The sequence below is a fragment of the Ammodytes marinus genome, assembly GCF_949987685.1.
Source record: "Ammodytes marinus genome assembly, chromosome: 6".
NCBI lineage: Eukaryota > Metazoa > Chordata > Actinopteri > Uranoscopiformes > Ammodytidae > Ammodytes > Ammodytes marinus.
This window is the reverse complement of record NC_137235.1, coordinates 18,325,668-18,345,667: the sequence shown is the minus strand read 5'-3', so window position 1 is coordinate 18,345,667 and position 20,000 is coordinate 18,325,668. Positions and strand designations below refer to the sequence as shown.

Sequence of the window (20,000 nt, the reverse complement as noted above, 5' to 3'; positions counted from 1 at the left end):
CTTATTTAAGGATTATGGATTGACAAGGGATCTAGCACTCCACAGTAACATCCGCCAAAAGTGGCAAATGTAATCTAGAGGCTGTCAGACTGCAACAAACTATATTGTTTCAACTATTGATTCATCTGCAAAATATAACTTGATTAAATGACTGATTGCCAAGTCTAGCGAAGTGAGGGAAGTAAAGATGTACAAGACTGTAAAATTGTGTATGTTTGTTCACCCCAAGAAATATATTACATTTACTATCAAGACTAAGATAAACAAAACCAGGAAAAATCCTCACAACTGGGAAGCTGAATTTAAGGGATAATAATAATAATAATTATTATATTATTATTATTAATTTATTATATTTTATTTTATTGTAATTCACCAATTATTAGAATAGTTGCAGATTCCTGTTCTAACAATTGACTTATGAATGAATCTTGTTTCAGCTCTACAACCCTCCTTGTGTGTGTGTGTGTGTGTGTGTGTGTGTGTGTGTGTGTGTGTGTGTGTGTGTGTGTGTGTGTGTGTGTGTGTGTGTGTGTGTGTGTGTGTGTGTGTGTATGACTGTACAAACTGACTGCTATGAAGGAATTTCGCTGGGCTCCTTGTTTTTAGGCCTCACTTCAAATGACTAGGTGATAGCTCGCATTATTCTGGTCAGCTGATAGAGCTGAAATGGAGAAAAACTTCAGCCGAGGCAAATAGGTCTGGCGCCAACACATGGAGTCCGTCTGATCCAACTACCCAAAATACCCTTCCTCACAAACCATAAGGGTACAAATGAACACATATACTACAAAGGGTTTATTGAGTTTTTTCAGCAAGAAAAAATAATCAACAAATCCTTGATGTCACGTATCCATGTTTAATAGATACAATCACAGCACAGTTCGAACTGTTCTCCAAAATTACAGTTAGAACCTGATCATGTTCTGGTCCGGCTGGTATGGTAAACCAATAACTTAGGACCCGGCCTGAATGCCAAACTGCTTCCCAAAAATCAGCAATGTAACCAAAGGCCAAACCAAATACTTTCTTACATCATTCTTAAGTGTACTGGACTGTGTGTTCAAGCCCCTGGCACCATTTGCCCTAATGTGGGCTGACATGCCCAGCGTCACTATTTCATCTACTGATTAACAAGAGAACAGAGATTCATTTAGTGTTCAACATTTTGAAGCCTTTGGGGTTACCCCTCCAAGCATTGCATTTGAGTGGCTTTGTAGAGAACTAAAAAGGTCTTTGAAAAAGTTGCAGTCCCATGATGATGGCCCTGAGTGAAGTTAAGAGGTCATCCATCCATGTATCCTATAGCGTGGCTGGCACTCACTTTGACCAAACATGAAGAAGATTATGAACTATGTCCTTCTCTTCCAGACAATGTTTAAAAAATAGTGAGACTGATTGACTGACCCGCAGACGGTTTTGAATCTTACGCCATCATTCTGATTATCATCATGATACCCGCTACACATGTTGCACACAAGTCCCTTAAGATACTGACTGCTGCATGCTAAAATAATGTTAATGAGAAAACCCCAAAAGCTCTAAACCCCCCTAACCTACACCAAGAGGAACACATGACTAAATATGGTGGAATAGTTTTTGGTTGTGTGAAGCTTGAGAGTCCGTTATCTTCAAACATTGATAAGGGTCTTTAAGATAACGTCACCACAACAGTGATCAGACTTGTTTTTCAGGACCTGTGTGTTACGGTAGATTGCTATTGTCAACATTTGAGATATCAATGGGCAATGTTCTTATAGCCTACAGTGTTGCCCCTCAGATGCAATGATTATTGGCTATTGTTTTTTTTATGAACGAAAATGCCACTCATAAAAGGGAAAAATAGAAACACACAAAAATAGAAATACACTGGAGCCACCCTGGGTCTCTCTGTAACCCAAAGTGGTGCCTGCCAGGAAGTTTCGATCCAAAACAAGGAGGCGGGAGGAAGTACAGCTGCGCTCTCAGACTTCCAACAGACACAACAGCGAGCCAGTGCTTCAATCAGACCAGCCACTTTTATCAAAGCCTCGTTATTATCTCAGGAGACGAACAAATAAACCACCGCCCCCTCTTGTCTTCCCGTGTGTCAGATAGGACATGCATGATGTTTGGATTTTTATTTTTATTTTTTTTGGAGCCGGGCCCACACGAGCCGATTGAAAAAAAAGAAAAGAGCCAACCCTCTTCAAATGAGCGCCTGTGCGAGTTGTGCATGTGCAGTGCCATGTATTAACTGCGTAGTAGCCTATCCTACTGTAGGCTACATGGCAGTACTGACACAATCAGATAATAAGTCTACGTCTCATCAGTGAAAACCGTAGGCTAAACATCAAGACAATGTGAGTCATGAAACAAAGTAGAAAAAAGACAAACATAAATATGAATAGGCTAAACTCAGACGGTCAACTCAGAAGGGAATAGGCTATTAGGTACAGGACGACTTTAGATACAATATACTGACATGTTTATGTTGAACGGCTACGTAAACCATACAATATTAACCTTAGAATAGCCGACAACATGAACTTTTCCGCAGTGTGTAGGCAAACAAGTTAAGTATGGAGTAGAAATTGGTAAAAACATAACATATTGTTCTGTCTTTGGAGACACTTACCTGTAGTAAACTGATCCATTCACCCGCTCTATCGTCTCTCCGTGGCACTTATTTAGGCAGCTCTGTAGACAAGTGACAGCGAGGCTGGTCTTGTGACCACGCCCACCGCAGCTGCAACCGACCAATGGCGTGTTAAGCACTTGAGTTTGAGTAACCAGTCAGAGCACTCTAGCAAAATACCAAGATTTACACCAGAGGTGTGGATATATATATATATTCTATATATATATATATATATATATATATATATATATATATATATATATATATATATATATATATATATATATATATATATATATATATATATATATATATATATAGGGGAAGGTGGGGTGATTTGTGCATTTTGGAAGTTGCAAAACCCCTTGTTTCTAGAAAACCGTGGAAGAAATTGGAAATGTGACCACATATTTAAGAAGAGCCATCCATTTGACTCATCCTGTAAAGAAGGAAGACACAAGGAATAAGATATAAGCACATTTAAGCTCAAAAAACTGTGTTTTGCCTTTCAAAGTAAAATTTCCATGATCAAGGTTTTTTGATTATTGTGTCTGAACAATTATAGACACGTTTGAAAACATTTGACACATGTTTTAGTGCTTTGGTGTGCTACACTTTGAGTCTATATAGTTAGCACAATGTCAACCCTAAATTGCTGCATCATGCCTATTATCCAAAATTCTGGGGATGGGGTGATTTGTGCGCAAGGGCCTGGGTGAGTTATAAGTAAGTAAGTAAGTAAAATGTATTTATAAAAGCACATTTATGACAGTTTGCACTGCCCAAAGTGCTGTACATAGTGCATTCAGTAGGTAAACAATGAAGGTAAAATAACAATAACCAAAATAAAAGACGTAAAGCCCATACATCCACATAAACACAGATAGTAGTGCAGAGGTAAGTAAGTAGTGCAGAGGTTAATGGGGAGGAAACACCAGGGTGTACATATGGGTTTTGAGCCTTGATTTAAAGGCAGAAATGTAGGTGGAATCACATTTGTCAGGTGGCAGTTGGTTCCACAAGCACGGAGCAACTAGTGCAAAGTACATTTCTGAGAGTTGTGCCAGTGGCATGGCTGTATACGCTGGTCACCAAAAGAAAGTGATTGTCTACAGTAGCTCAGAAGAGAGTGACATCTCAATTCCACTTAACGACACCACTGATGAGAGTTCAGATGGCCAGAAAGATGATGATGGTGACTTTGTCGTGGGGTGATTTGTGCGACAAGACAACTTTTTTTCCGAAAGCTATATTTCTTAAACAGTTTATTCCAGATCCAAAGTTTTTATTGCCAGGGATGCACAACATCCTGAAATATATGTACATATTTGAGTTGGAGACATAACTGTCAAGGCCTCACTTTAAAATCACTTTGAGTAAAAAGTTGCACAAATCACCCCACCTTCCCCTATATATGTAGATAGCCTATATAGATAGATAGATGAACAGATAGATGGACGGATGAATGGACGGATAGATAGATAGATAGATAGATAGATAGATAGATAGATAGATAGATAGATAGATAGATAGATAGATAGATAGATAGATAGATAGATAGATAGATAGATAGATAGATAGATAGATAGATAGATAGATAGATAGATAGATAGATAGATAGATAGATAGATACATAGATGAAAATGCTTGAGTAATATAAAAGTCCCTCAAAACTGTCTACAAGCAGTTTGCCTGAATTAATGGCTATTCACTTACATTCCACCACTGTATCCATACTTGCTCTACATGTAGGGTAAACAAGTTGGTAATATACTCCAAACACCTCTATGAAGGCAGATATCAAGATGAAAATGTATTAGGCCTATCTTAAGTTAAAGATATATTTAATGAAGATTGCATTTCACAATTAAACATTGCATAGATGATACACATACAGGTGAAAGAAAATCAACATTGCATTTGAAATATTTCCATCAGAGATGACATGTAGGGATAGGGCAGTAGTGCCCAGCATTTAACAGGACACAACGTACCTTATTTGTGAAATATAATGGTTTAAGTCAGGATATAACACCTGTGTAGCAACCAAACAATAAGATTTTCTGAAAACAGGTCATAGTTTACAGTCGCAAAGTGCAATGAATCAGTTGCATATGTTTTTTTGTGTGTGTGTGTTTTTTTAAAATAAAGGATGAAGTGCACCTGAACGTATTTCATAGCACCATAATATGTCAAATATGTTCTGTCTGTGCCATTCATGTAATAAAAGATATCACTTTGAAAAATTAAAAGATATCATCAATGAATACATTATATTACAGTAGTTACAAAGTGAGACTTTACTATAAGTATTGCCAACTCTGGATTGTAAAAGTAATCTTTACTTCAACAGAAGTCAAAGGGTCAGTCGAGCCCCCTGCTGGTCATGTTTATCACTTCAATTAAACCAGAGACTTATTTGTAACTCCTTAGGAGGAAAGTTATCTCTAAAAGCCAATGTATAACAGACCTTAAACATGATGGTGGAACATTCAAATTATAGCATGTGCTGCCCAGTTCAGACCAAAGATTCGCCTTGCAACTGCAACTCCTTGCGACGAGACCGCCGAAACGTTCTAAAACTGGACCTTGCGATTTGACATGTTGAAACTTCTGCAACGCCTTGCAACGGCTTGCAACGCGCTGCAACGAGCAGTTCACACTGCTGCGATTTATCCCCCGCGACGTTCTAAAACCGTCTCGTCGCAAGCAGTTGCAAGGCGAATCTTTGGTCTGAACTGGGCTTAATAATACAACATATTAAAAACATATTTACATATTGTGTAATTCCATTGTGTCCATTCTCTGCTACTAGTGCAGTGCCCGTTAGGGTTGGTGTCCCTGCATGGATTTTGATGTCTACGAGCACTGTAAGGGTAGCAGTGCACTCTTCGCCAAAGTCAGCATTGAAATCCGTTTCGTCATCAACAACACACACACTAAAAGTTAATACAGTCTGGTCGAAAGTTGTAAACATATGTGTGTGTGGTAATCCATGTCCCTGTTTGTTGATGCAGAGAAAAATGTGTAAACTTTGACGCCAAGATGATTTTTTTTTTAATTCCATCTCTTGGTCCAGGCTTATTACAACATATTGGTTTAGCCGGTTTTGAGCGCCTGCTCATCTGAGATCCTGTACTGTGTAGCGTCACCCTGTTTCACCACATTACATTCTAAAATGAATGTGAGTAAGATCACTTCTCTGCCAACAGGAAGGAAGAATTGAAACCTGTGGAATGAAAGTTGAACAAGTTCCTTAACAACAGTCAATTATTACTTTGTACAGAGAAAGCTGGACGCAACATCATTAGTACTATTGAAGGTCTAGTCATTTTTCGTTTCTCAGATTCTTTAGTATATTTTTTTAAAGGTCATGGGCCAGCCAGGTCTGCAGTTTCCTGATTGCTCCCTCCGGGAAAATTCTTGTGTTTCCAAAAGTTTTGTTCCACTGCTTTTGAAGGCAGCCATCATGTGAACTTGAACTGGAAGTCTTGTGTACTTTGCCTCTTCCGTCAGTGTCTGTTATTAAGGGCATATAAATAACCGTGCAAAACAAAATTCTCTTAAAAAATACCCCGATGAGTAGACATCAGTCTCAAGGAAGAGCCCCACTGAAAGTGACAATGGGCAGGCAGAGGAGTGAGCAAAAGGTGGGGTTGAGGGGTTGGATTTGAGCGCAGTTTCCGGATTTTCTTAGCCTCCATTCAGTAGAGCTGTCGGGTTTATAACACACCGATATTTCACATCTGGGACAGAGGGAGACACATGGGTTAGTCAGCACTATCTCTGTGAGGACCAGTTAGGGTTGGAAGCCACTGTAGTGAAGACATTTGTCATTGTGAACACATTTTGGCAGGTACTCAGTAGTGCAAAAGACTGTTTGAAGGTTGAGTATGACTAGCTTTAGGGTAAGGGTTGGGGTTTGGCAAGTACTGTAGTTACAATGGTTGATGTGAGGATTAGGGGCTACCATTCATATTGTCAATGATCGTCCTCTCAAGTATACTAAAGAAGACAAACACGTGAATGTTTATTTAAATCAACTTCACACCTGGTGACACTCTGCAGTATTTTTTTCTCATCCTGGTCCAGACATACAGCGAAAGTCGTGCTTCCAGTACCGCTGACCTGCACCTTGTCCACCTTCACCTCTGTCATACTCAGCTGCTGTAAGAGGAAGGAACAGAGCAAATTAAGTACATTGCATCTCATGCATTAAGGAAAATGCTAGGAGATCGACAACTAATTTAAATCTGTGCTGATATTTTTGAAGAGCATTGTTCTTAAAACATTCATTTAAATAGGCCTTAATTGTTGCTGAGTTTTTGCTATTGCAAATCACAGCTCTCAGCTCCAAATCTAAGCTAGGTTTGGAGATAAAGCTACGGTTTTGAGCAAATAATATCACTGCCAAAACACGTGAGCAACACCCGACTTGCCTGTGTTGTGGCTTTTTGTTCCATCAAGATGTCAGTTTGAAAAACGTCCTTGTCGGTGTACGTGAGATTTGAGATTGAGTTTGTTTGTGACACTATCAATAATGTGTTGAGAGTGTTGCAGAGTCGAGTGTGGAAGCATGCTGCTTTTTGTAACCACTAACCACGCGACAGTCTGTATTTTACATCTCACCTGATTATAGCCCTTCTTGCTTTTACCGCTCTGTCTCTTCAAGACCTCAGTCATCGTCAGCTGTAGGCACTCCATCTTTGAGTCTGAAAGAGATTGTTTTAGGTAGTAATTAAACTCAAACATGTATGGTAGTTTAAATCATTATCGACTAAGCCCGTCGTGAACAAAAAAATATATATAAAGGAATTTCTATTCTCCACTAGCTGGAACAACAATATATATATAATAAATTATTAATTGCCTGATTGAAAATCAAAATGAGTAATTATTTTGTTGAATCTAATGTGTTGTCTCAATCAAGCATAGCTCAGTGCCATGTTTGATAGTATCCAGTGACAGAAGCCCACCTAGTTCCTCAGGGTTCTTGCATGCTTTGGTCAAGTTCACTGAAGTACAGACTTTGCTTTCTCGTTTCCACTGGCTTCTCCCACTAATCACCACCTGAATGGGAGGAGAAAAGAGGATTGGCTTCTTTGCAGTTGTGGAAAAACACTCAAGTATTTGGAAATGAGAATAACCTCAAGGATTATAACAGATTAAGACAGGAAATTGGATTTGGGAACACTTTTCCAAACTGTGTCATGTTTACCAGCATCTGATGTTTCATAACACAGAGGGGAGAAAGCTCCAGCTTTTTACAGGTCAGAGCCTTTACTCAATATGATAAGGATACTTTATATGTTGTCATTACATTTTGTCATCTGCTGTTGATGAAGAAGTGACCGTAATCGAAACCAGATAAAATAGAGTAAACAGGGAGAACTAGCACTGTCTCTAAAATGATCATTTTTGCTTTTCCATAGAGTGAATACAATTCTTGTTAGGTGCAGCTTCAAGACAAGTATTCTTTGAGTCAATAAAAACAAACCCCGTCTTACTCTGTTGTACACCACCTCCAACATCAGAGGCACCGCTTCTCGTTCGCCGTCAATGCCAAACCGTTTACTTGCGGCACCTATATAAAGAAAGATTAAAAAACACATACAGTAGATGAGTGAGCCATGCAAGAGAAGGCTTGTAGTTACACAGTTCAAATAGTGCTAAATGATGCCACAATACTGTTAGATATGACTCATATTCATAGCTTTGGAATGTTTGCATTTTGACAGACATTTTAAAAAACACATTTAATGTAGAAGATAGTTAATTTTAAATGACAAAAACTACATATGTATTTGTGTTAAGAATATTTTGAGTAATTGAATAACAAAGTAATTTCTACTGTAATTACCGAAAATCAAGCATAAACAGGTTTTTCTGAATTTTTACTTCTCAACTGAAAAAAAAAGAAAAAAAAAGAAGTGCAAGTGGCGGTGACAAGTGAAACTACAAAAAGTAGAAGTAGACTAATTCATGATAAAGAAATAGCGGATGTTCCTCTACCATAAATGTGACACCACTGATGGTGTCACATTTACCAAAAATGCGGATGATTTTATTTGTTGTGGTGTCAGTTGCTACGATATGTGTGTGTGTGTGTGTGTGTGCTTGGCGTGTGTGTGTGTGTGTCACTCTCACCCATGGCCTTGATGGCTCGTGTTCCTGCGATGTGACCCAACTCTAAGGAGTGGACGAATACCTCAGTCCTCCTCTCTCCACAAGCTAAGGTCAACTACAACAACAACGATCCACAATCAATCATTTGGAACAGGGTTTCATCAGTTATTTATTATTCTTACATTATTATTATTTCATCAAATATCTTTAAAGCAGGGATGCATAATAGAAGTGTATTACCTCAGCTTGATAGAGCTGGATCAAAGCTGGTCGTGCAGCATAGCGACAGTAGTACAGGACCAAGTCAGCGAGGATGGGCAGACGGTGCTCAAATGAGCTATCATAGGACTCTGACTCCGTCTTTGAGGTTTGCTGCAGCAGAGCAATACAAAAAAAAAACAGATTAACACCAAAAACAATGATGCAATCTTATCATTTATGGAGCCATAGCCTAATCAAAACACTGGACATCGTTGATAGGTATTTATGCTCAAGGTTTTATCTATCTGCATTTTAACTATTTTCAAAAAATAGTTATAGTAACACATACTGGTTAATAATAAATTAAACTGGAGTAAGTAAGTTTCTTAGTTGAAAAAAAGGTAATGAGATACTCAGGGGCGGCCTTAACGATCTGGGGGCCCCATTCAAGACCTAGTGTGGGGCCCCCCACTTTTTTTGTATTTTCTTGAAAAAAAAAATCTTAATTTTTTTTTAATACATATTTCTTGTGCATGCTTGTGCATGCTTCCCGCAAAAAGAAAACAGATTGTAGAGTTTTATGAGATGATGGGCCACTGGGTGCAGACTCTTAAAGGGCCCCCCCACTCCTACCTATCCAGTCAGGTACACTGACTTTTCAGCACATATACAATTAATGGTAAAAACATATCAATGAAGTCAGTTTTTCTCACAGGATTTAGGGATACTGTGGGAGGGACCCTGGTCCTTGTTGGGGGGTCCGGGGGCATCCCCCCCGGAAGAAAATTTGTGCCTTTTGAATTAAAATGCATCAATCTGGTGCACTTTGAGGGGAAAATTTAGAGGCTATATCAAATCCTGAGATGCAGCAGGAACATTATTTTTCAGATTTTTCTTAATCAGGCAGCACTCTTTACTCTGCTACTGTAAAAACAGTACAGTAGATTGGTCTGCAGACTCATGTTCTATGATGGAGAGACTCATTTCAACAGATACAGGGTGGATAGCTACTTTTTATGAACAGCATAGAATTTACACATAGAAATTGTATTCCTGTATGTGTGTGGGTGCCCTAAAGGCTCATCATGAAGCCCCTTAGACAGATCTACTAATGCTGTTTTCTTATGCTTTTGTATTTCTCCCCCTACTAGTTGAGGGGCCCATGATGATTTATTTCCTTATATTTAGGCTTATTCCTTTTTGGACCCTGTTATTGACATGAGTGACTGAGCTCTTTGACAATGCAACATGAAAAGTTACTATGAGGCCTAGGGCCCGGTAGCCTGCTCAAGAATTATTAATCAAAAAAATAAATAAATAAATAAAAAATTATTTTAACAACCCTCTGGTGGGGCTTGGGGGCCCCCCAGAGGGCGGGGCCCCATTCAATTGAATGGGTTGAAACCTAGCTAAGGCCGCTACTGGAGATACTATTAGATAAGTTTTGGTTTGGCAGCATAAATAAATTCTTGTTGTACCTGGCAGACGACGTTGGTAGGCAAGTTAAGCAGGCTGAGGATGTTTCTTTCGTACCAAGGATCCAACATACCAAGGAGATTGGCAATGTCGTTAGTACTGTCCCCTTTGCCCGAGAGGTGAAGATCCTGCTTTAGCAAAGGCAACAATTAAAACCTGGAACACAGTGGAATTCTAACATAGGCTAGGTGCATGTATTTTGGCTTAAACACTGAAGCCATGTCAAAAGCTGGCTCCCGTTCACTCTGTAGGCCTACAGTGCAATTTTGGCTCTGTGACAGGTAAGCAAATAGCCTAAAGCTTTGTGTTCAATGTATGAAGTTACAATTAGTGTGAGTGTTCTGCTTACGTTGGACAGCACTGCTCCTCCTTTCAGAGTTCCACTTTGAACTACAGGGCTCAGGGGCGACCTCAGACTCCCCGTACCTGCTGCCGAGTCCCTCTTCACCGGCACAAAGTAGAACTGGAGCTTGAAGACCCTGCTGAGACGTGGACATGCGCTCTCCTTCCTGGTCAGGCTGTGGTATGCCCTGGCCACCTTCCCCGCTACATGATCCGCCCCGAACACCACCACCCTCAGCGTAGTGTTCTTACTTTCCTCGTCACTGCTGAGAATGGGCCTCCGTCGGAAGCACACGTGTCTGAGAGCTTGACTTTGTGGCTGCTGCTGCTGGACGACTAAGGGCTCGTGGTGGCTACGTAGCTGGACTTGCTGCGGTAGAGAGTTGGAACGCTTCTCTCGCACCACTAGAAGGTCTTTGGATGCTGTGTTTCCTAAGCTCTTGGCCCGGTACAGTGAGCGAGGAGAAGCACTCTTTGGTTTGAAGAGTCGGTACAAGTGTTGGCTGAGCCGAGCCGAAGTTTTGCTGCTGCTGCTGCTGCTGCTAGCCCTTATTGGCAAACTTTTTTCGGCGACGGTAGGGGAGCAGATATAGTCATCGGAGTCGTCAAAGTAGTCACTGTCGGCCTCAGAAGTGACGGAGTAGAGGGACGGAGCGTAGGACTCTGAGAACATGGAGTCTTTGGAGGTGGTGGACAGGGAGGAGATGGTGGAGAAGGTGGAGAAGGTGGAGGCGCGATGGGGGGAGCTGAGGTCGTTGGGGATGATAGACATCGAGGGCAGGTCTACTCCATGTTCCTCTTCCTTCTTGTCCTCCTCTTCGTCCTCCTCTTCTTCTTCCTCTTCATCATTCTCTGCCACATCCTCCTCCTCATCATCCTCAGCCTGCCCATTAGTGGCCATCAGGTCAGCAGGTTCATGCTCCAGGAGAATGTTCAGAACGTCTGCAAGAGTCAAAATAGACAGATATCGATCACATTTACCAAAGCAGGATGAATGCTCAAATAAGGTCAATATGATTTGTATCGGAAATATATATATTTGAAAGCAGAAGGGAAGGCTGTCAGATGGATTCAGTGAATCTTCACCATCTCAAAGCAGAAAGAAAACTCTCTTGTAATAAATCAATAAAGTATCGTGCAAAAATCCTTTACCAAAGTTATCTTTTTCCCAGTGAAACATGTGACACTTGGCTGTAGGCAATGGTAGAGTTTGAAGCATTCCTAAAAGGGATCACACAGATGAAAAAAAGAGTAAAATAACAGCAGACACATATTTTAACTTGAAACTGAAAACATCTTTATCATGTGGCACAAATATCATCCCCAGGTCATGAAACCTGCCCTCTTACCGTCAGACTTCCTTCCATTGGATGCAGGGATTCTTATCCTCTCCCTCAATTGCTCAAGTCCCTGGATCACATGACTGCGGCCATTCACAGGGTCACTCATGGCAACGGCCGTCTCCAAGACATCACTTACCACTGAGAAGATCTCTCCCAAATCAGTCACAGTTTTGGTCTGCAAAAAGAATTCACAATAAGGTTTGCCTGTTGTAAAGGTATTTTAAATGCAAACTAATAAAGGATGTAGTTTTAACTGATAGGTCAGATTTCAGCATAGCTGTTTATGAATAGGATTTGATTCCGTAATGTAACCCCATTCCACAAAGGACATTTTAAACACAAATCAATCTCAACATATAATGTCATTTTCTTTTACAACAATCTACAGATTTGGAGCCTCTGAACCACTGTTCTGAGCTCATACCTGCAGGGATCTGTGGATGCTATGTAGAGGGTACTTGGTGCCCAGTGTGGACTGGAAGGCGTGTTTAATCAGGGTGATGTAGGTCTCTTTCTGCGAGTGCTGAACGCAACTCAGCTGCTCCGCCACTGAGAGAAAGTCAGCTGGCACCTCACTGGGGTTCATCAGCAGCACAGTCCTACAGGAAGTGGACAAGACAAGGTGTCACTGATAACATGGATAAAATGAACATGGGAGATGATGCACACAGGATGCTACCAGGGTGCTTTTGGTTTTGGTGGGCGGAGAATGGGACAAAAAGGGGACTTTCCACATCATGAAACTACTGTGAAAAAAAAGTGAGTGCTATAAATAAGTTCACTAACTTCTAGACTTACTTATATACTAAGGGCTGTTTTTTAGCCCCTGATAATTAAAATATCATCTTTTAACTAAAAAAGTAGAAGGTCCAAAAATAACACAGAGTCTGAACTGGAGAAAGAGGTAAAAGCAATTTAAACATCCGAAATAATTGGTTCATTAATAAAAAAAACTATATGAATATCTCCAGTGCTGGAAGCAATTGCAAAGAAACATGAGCTGTGAGGAACTCAAAAGCTTTTCATTCTCCTCTTAATCATAAAATACGTCTACACAGAGCACATACAGTATATTCTATAAAAGATTGATCTTACAAAGTACACTTTTTCTATCGTGTGTATGGACCTACATGGTCTTGGAGCACTGACGGGAGGTGACAAGGCCCTGCTCTTCCCTCACCAGTCTCTGAAAGGAAATCCCTGTGAGGAAAATATGAACAATGATTACATTTTATCTGGTGATGGTTTTTGAAATAACAACTTAACAAGAACATGATTTCATTCATGATATGTATCCTGGTGGACTAGTTGCAGAAAGAAAAAAGGGTTAAAGCTGTTGGAGACTGAGTAGTTGCATAAAAGCAGTCAGTTCAAAGACCACACTCAGAGCATTTTTAGAAATGATCACCTATTTTTTATATATATATCCCATAAAAGACACTTTAAATATGTTTGTTTACACTAATTCAGTCAGTGAATTCAAATGGATTAATTCATGGATCCATTGTTTGTAGCACTTCCTTTTGACCGTTCCTGTGAATTTGAGTGAATGTGTTCACGTGTCTGTTCTGCTTTTTTTTTGTATTTTGTGAATGCTGGAGGTCCATCCACTTTTAAACTATTTTACATCAATTTAAAGAAGTGGCCAGTTCAACTTCCACCTCAAGCCTTATCATCTTCCGGCAGTGCATGTCCTTTTAGCGTCAGTGTCACACCCTAAATGCAATTATTTCCCTTTTTCACTAGGGGGAGTACCATTACAAAGGTTGAACAGTAAGACAAGACGACAGCAAATGAGTGCTTCAGGTACAGTACACAGACTTGTAAAGATCGGCAAGAGTGAACCAATCTATATTTACCTGGGGCCTTGATTTCCAGCTGAATGGTGGAGAGGAGGTTCCTACACACACTGCAGTAAGGCTCAGGCCAGGTGAGGAAGCAGCGAAACACCTCAAAGGCCTCCTCCAGCAGCTCTGTGTCTGGAGGACAGTACGGTGTCTGCAACCAAAACACAAATCAGCTATTTATAAGTGGTCCTCTGTTTAAGGCTTCATATGTTGTTGTTTTGCATTGAGGGGGCGTTTTGTATATTTGGTGGACATATTGCACTCATATATGAAGGAACAAATATTGTAAATATAGAAAAAGACGTTCATGTGATGAATGACTTATAATGAATTATTTTGCTTTTATAACATAATTAACTGAGGCACTGACAACATTGTCTGATATGGTATTTTCCTTGTTTTTCTACATTATTATATAACTGATCAATTATAATATCAAGGCATTAACTATAACTGTGTGACGTATACCATATGAGGAAACTAACCCAGCGTGTAGTGTAATAATGGGATGGTATTTTATCATCATCTGCTTTATTACACACAACAAAAGGTATATTTGTCAAGTTGTTGCAAAACCTCAATGCTGTAACATTATCATATGAGACACATGTCAAACTGAAATCCAAGGTCCTTAGTTTGTTGCGTCGTAGTCAAAGCAATTCTTGTACATACATGTACAGAATTATGTTAACCTATTGAAGCAGTCAAACAGTGTTGGCTTTGACACTCCCTTTGTGTTTTCTCTTGATCAGCCAGCGATCTAACAAGTAGTTAATGAATTACTCAGATGTCAAATGACATAGTTTTTTTTGTGTACTGTTACAACTAGACTACTGGAACTTGGCGAAAAATACAAACTGAAAAAAATGGAAGCAATCTTTATGAACCGAATGGTTGTTGTCAAGCCAGTAAGTGTTTTCAAAAGTGCGAGAAGCTTTTGTCACTGTAGCACTAACAACGTCATAGTGGTATGATTTGAGGAACTACGTGACGTTTCTATGCACGTGTAACACACAGTGTACAGTACTGTGTGTGCTGACATGAACGAGAAAAGGTTTTGTAACATGTGGATGAGGACAAATTGTACCTGAAGCAGCGTTGAGCAGAACATGATAGCGAGGGGGGCGACCAGCTCATACTGACACTGCTCCTGGACCTAAACACACACACACACACACACACACACACACACACACACACACACACACACACACACACACACACACACACACACACACACACACACACACACACACATTGAAAGAGTCCATTGATTAGGGTAAACAATCGGTAATTACACACTGTTTGAACATCAATATACACAACACATACTATACAGTGGACAATATGTGTATTGGGAGCATGACCTTTGACCTTTGTCTCACCTCTTTGGTCTTCCTAATGATCTGTTGTAAGAGGATGAGGAAGTTCTCTGGGTCCCTCTTCACCATCTCCTCCAGGCTCCAGCGGTTCATCGACTGGCCTGCTGAGCACATCAGCACTGAAAGACAGCACACGTGGATTCACGTTATCGAAGAAATTCACCGATCACAGACAGCCACACATATGCCACAAACATGGAAACAGCTACAGAAGTCCCTTGTTTTACATCACCACAACAGTTTAAGTTATGTCTCTATATAGCCGGCAGAGTAAAAATACATAACTGCTGAAAGAATGTTCATCAACGTATTGGTGGTTTTGACATTGTAACAAGACAATTAAATTTGTCGGGTTTTTAGGATGAGGGCAAATGTGCATGCTTTCAGCTGAGACAGGGAGCTTAGCCAGGTTTATTTATCAGATTAAAATTGCATTGTGACGTCCTTCTTCTTTTCAAGGAAAGAAAAGATTGTATAACGTTTATGACAAGAAGCACAATACAAACATACAACTTATAAACCAATACATTGTAACACAATGAGGGTCCAAATAGACAAGAAACCAAACATTGATAGAGAGTGCTAATTTCCAATCCTTCAACAATGTCCCTGCATGTCCTACAGCTTCTGGTATTTCTGTATGTTGTTCTATCTGAAAGGGGAGCTGTAAGAACTATGTATTCTATCCCCAATCCTGACATTGGGATGCAACACTTTTGGGTCATTTTGAGAGCACAGCCATTGTTTTTTTTTTATCTCACCAGCCCGAGGTGGAATTGCCAAATCAAAGTCTACCAGTGGTTTTACCTATGCACATAAGATGATGGCCTCTCAGTGTAAATACAGGACTGGCAGTAGTACAATGGTGTGCAAGCTTCACCAAGTGATAAAGAGTAGAGCACAGTCATAAACAATATCTAATATTCATAGACAAACACACATACTTATTAATTAATAGGAAATGCGAACTGGTACATGTGGGCACTGTGGGGAAGGTTCTCTGAGCTCTGCTCTGATTGAACTGTCAAGAATGCTGCCAAGTAGCTGTTGTTTTAATACATTTCACACAGAAGACCATCAGAATAGACAGTGTGTCCACCAAATGAACGGGAATGCTTATTTTAGTGTGAATGTATTGTAACAGCAGCTTTCCCCTATGTGCAGCCAGTCAGCTTAAGCAGCAGCATTATGCATTGCTATTATCACAACATTTGGGAAAATAACAATAACACTGATGTTTGTACTATTTATTGCAAGCCATCACTCACTTTAGGCATGTAATGTCAAATGAGAAACCCAACATGTCATGGCAAATAGGAAGGAAATTGCATCTAATGCCATCGCATACAACACTGTGTTGACAAAGAAGGTGTCAGAGAATCTGGTGTTTGGTTGAGGGACTGTCATGAACCCCATGCAGGTTTTCAACTACTCCACAGCAGGGCTTTAAAGCGAAAAACTGTCAGTGCTGGTGCACTTCAAGGGTGTGTTTTATCACCTTTTGTCCTGTGTTTCAGATAGGATGTTTGTAGTACAAATTTAGCAGGAAAGCTTTCCTGTGGCATGTAAACATAGTTTAAGGTATCTTCCTCAAAGGAAGTGTTTCTGTACTAAACATTTCGAAAAAGAAAAAGAAAACTAAGAGGAGATCAAGTGAAATTTGCAACAAAAAAAATTGGGAATCACTAGCCTCACAGATCATAATTGTCCAGGTTGCATGAACCGAGGATTTAAAATACAAATATTTTTCACCAAAGCCCACTGGAAACTTGCCCGTTCTCAGTTACAGTGTGAAAGGGAAACCTGACATTAAACAAGGGAGAGGTGCATACAGTGTCTCAAATCACACTGACTGGAGGTCAATCCGACACACAAAAACAACCGAGAGTGATGGCTGACTCCTCAAAGGCTCTTCACTCTCCATTCGATCCCTAAGTCTCAATGACTCTAAGTGCCTTTTGTTTCCAGGGATAGTCACACATCAGCAGTTGTTCAGGTTACACTGATGCGTTTTCCAAGAATCGTGTCAGTTGCTGTATCTCTTTAAAGCTATCTGCACCTCCAGGAGTGCTATCTGACATCTCTATTTGATATCATATTGGTCAGAGGTGTATTTGCACCATGGGTTTTTACTGGGGAGCTTGACAGCTTTATTTTGTATAAGATGCCAGCAATGGAAATGAAGCTGCAGGTTTCAAAATATCCTGTTGAGATGGGAATTTGATTATCTCTGTGCTCACAGTAAGTGGAAGAATTCCGGCAAACAAGTTCAATTTCACATAAATGTGATTACACTAATGGACAACATACAGTATGGAAATCCTATAAAAAGAGATCAGAGTCATTAATATGAAAAAGCAGTGGAGGAGGAAACAATCAAAACAAAAAAAAGCCATCCATCACTAAAACTAGGACACATGTTTGTCTAAGTGCGCGTCACTCTATCTGGCACAGGTTGACATGCTTGAGGCCGATGCTGATTTGATCATCCGATATGTTTTCACACTATGCTCCACAATAGATCACGCCTCGCTGTGCCTCACTCACACACTGCGGTCTGTGCCACCACTTCCTCCCAGCTGTCTACAAACACAACTTCCTCCAGCAGCCAACAACACACTGCCTCGACGATCTTAAAGCAACAGCAATGTGTCACTCGCCAACAACAAGCTCAGACACCTCTTTACTCATGTTCTGGCTGCTGCAAACTGCTTTCTGTTCGAGTCAGCTCCGTGATCATAAGCACATATCACAACGAAATGTGTGTAGCGGGGTTGATATTTCTGAGAAGATGTGTTGCTTTTACCTTACCAGAAACAGAAGGTTGCAGGTTTTGACCACGCAATAATAGCCACGTGCATTGGCCTTGAGCAAGACTGCTCAGTCGTTTTAAGTGTCTCAAGATCAGCATGCCAGTCAAAATACAACGTGGTCATAAGGTCATATTTGAATCATATTGAAAGTGGCACATTGGCACAAGAGGAGCCAGGTTTGACACAACAACCCTAAAAGAGAACCTACCGACAGAACCTATTTGACGCAAAGGTGAAAGTAATTACAGTAACAGCTAGTGGCTCTGTTCCATTCTGTGTCCCAGAAAGCAAGCATGCATAACACCAGGACAAGTGGAGTGCAGCCACAGATAATGTAAACAAGACACCTGTGCTCTTCCTGCTACATGTCAAAAGTTTGATTATTCTGACCTTAGGCACAGCATGAGCACCAAACACTATAGGACAATGTTTTCCCTCATGTTGCCAAAAACTAGCCTGGTTCTACCAGACCATCGTACTTCATTTCATGAAGGGAAAATGAAATTTGAGCGGTAGGCGGGCGGAGCCAGGCTAGCCAAAAACTCCTTAGGGAAATAAACCTTATGCCTCAACTTCTGCCAAGGAGATTCTGTATGTCAGACTGTTAGCATGATACAACTAAAAACCAGAAACAATCAATATGATTTTTCATTCTGATTCAGCCATATAGATATTTGTTTTCATAATTTAAGCTATTTTTAATAAACTTTGTCATCTGGCACCAGCCCAATAGTCATCAGTCAATCTTTTTTTTTCTTCTGATTTCTAAGCTTTGAATAATGTACATGAAGGATAAAAAACATGATCTGACTGTGTGTTTATGTCTTGAGATCTCAAAAGTATAAGCCTTTAAGACGTGACACCGTAAATCACTGCCTAATCATTAGTGTATCTCCTTACCGTTCCAGTGGTGTGCTGCTGTGGGGCTTTGCCTCAGCCCGTCCAAACACCTGTCCAGAGCATGCTGGATCCTGTCCTCTGTGCAAGACGTGTGCTGCATCTTCACCACTCAGGTTCTGTGGAGGGATGATGGATACAGCTGATATTACCAAAGTGTTATGATTATAATCGAAAGCATATTTCCATCCCCATTCATGCATTCTGTGGAATTTCTTTATTTGAATGTATTGGTGTGCATGCGAACAATGTTCAAATGCACCCACACGCGAACATGCTCCTCTCTTTCCCTGGATGTACCGTGTTATCACCGCTGTTTTGCATGGAGGCAAGAGTGTCAGAAAGTATTAAAATGAGTCTGAGAAGATCTACAGAAGCCATAGTTCCTGAATGGTCAAATACAGTCCACAAGAGTAGACTCCTGTCCTACCTCAAAGCAGACGTTTGAGAGGACCTCCATTGGCTTCATTGTTCTGAGTTGTATGTTATATTACATGACACAACGACAAACAACATTTACTTCTGATTCTATGTCAGGCATGTCTTTCCAAGTGCTGCCACAAACCAAACGCAGTGGAAGGTTTTTATTTTATCTAGGCTATATAGCCTATTTAAAGAGGAACAAACTGAAGCCTTGTTAAAACACTTGTCGCACAGATATGGGGTAATCTTGTGCAAAAAAAATTAATGGACAACTATACTGTAGATAAGCATATTACTAGTATTAATTACATGACACAAGGAGGAAAGGGAAAAATCAGACCTCAGTGATTGAATCAATAACACACACACACACACACACACACACACACACACACACACACACACACACACACACACACACAGCAGGGTTCTGATACAATGCTCTAGATCGAAGAAATGTGGTGAAAATAATAGTGTATGAATGAATAGGTCCAGCCGCTTACTTACGGCCCATCCCCCAGGGGATCATT

At 40.3% G+C, this 20,000-nt stretch overlaps 2 protein-coding genes across 4 annotated transcripts in view; both read right to left on the bottom strand.

Moving 5' to 3' along the window:
* The window catches only part of pik3r6 (phosphoinositide-3-kinase regulatory subunit 6), a 24,117-nt gene extending 21,446 nt beyond the window's left edge, over positions 1-2,671 (bottom strand). For both annotated transcript variants that reach the window (XM_080029797.1, XM_080029799.1), the window contains exon 1: positions 2,618-2,671. The gene's annotated coding sequence lies outside the window, so the exon portion shown is untranslated. The remainder of the gene's footprint in view (positions 1-2,617) is intronic.
* A 2,674-nt stretch (positions 2,672-5,345) lies between these two features.
* The window catches only part of pik3r5 (phosphoinositide-3-kinase, regulatory subunit 5), a 23,331-nt gene continuing 8,676 nt past the window's right edge, over positions 5,346-20,000 (bottom strand). The window contains exons 2-18 of one of the 2 annotated variants that reach the window (XM_080028940.1): positions 19,051-19,166; positions 15,341-15,456; positions 15,043-15,111; positions 13,968-14,106; positions 13,239-13,308; positions 12,533-12,707; positions 12,115-12,283; positions 11,918-11,986; positions 10,773-11,707; positions 10,426-10,554; positions 8,987-9,118; positions 8,768-8,861; positions 8,128-8,204; positions 7,597-7,690; positions 7,250-7,332; positions 6,672-6,787; positions 5,346-6,366 (exon numbers count right to left, since the gene is read on the bottom strand). In XM_080028940.1, the coding sequence (XP_079885066.1) occupies positions 6,216-6,366; positions 6,672-6,787; positions 7,250-7,332; positions 7,597-7,690; positions 8,128-8,204; positions 8,768-8,861; positions 8,987-9,118; positions 10,426-10,554; positions 10,773-11,707; positions 11,918-11,986; positions 12,115-12,283; positions 12,533-12,707; positions 13,239-13,308; positions 13,968-14,106; positions 15,043-15,111; positions 15,341-15,456; positions 19,051-19,150 (2,718 nt within the window). In that variant the 5' untranslated portion in view covers positions 19,151-19,166 and the 3' untranslated portion in view covers positions 5,346-6,215. The remainder of the gene's footprint in view (positions 6,367-6,671; positions 6,788-7,249; positions 7,333-7,596; positions 7,691-8,127; positions 8,205-8,767; positions 8,862-8,986; positions 9,119-10,425; positions 10,555-10,772; positions 11,708-11,917; positions 11,987-12,114; positions 12,284-12,532; positions 12,708-13,238; positions 13,309-13,967; positions 14,107-15,042; positions 15,112-15,340; positions 15,457-19,050; positions 19,167-20,000) is intronic. The other variant, XM_080028941.1, reaches the window with a different exon arrangement.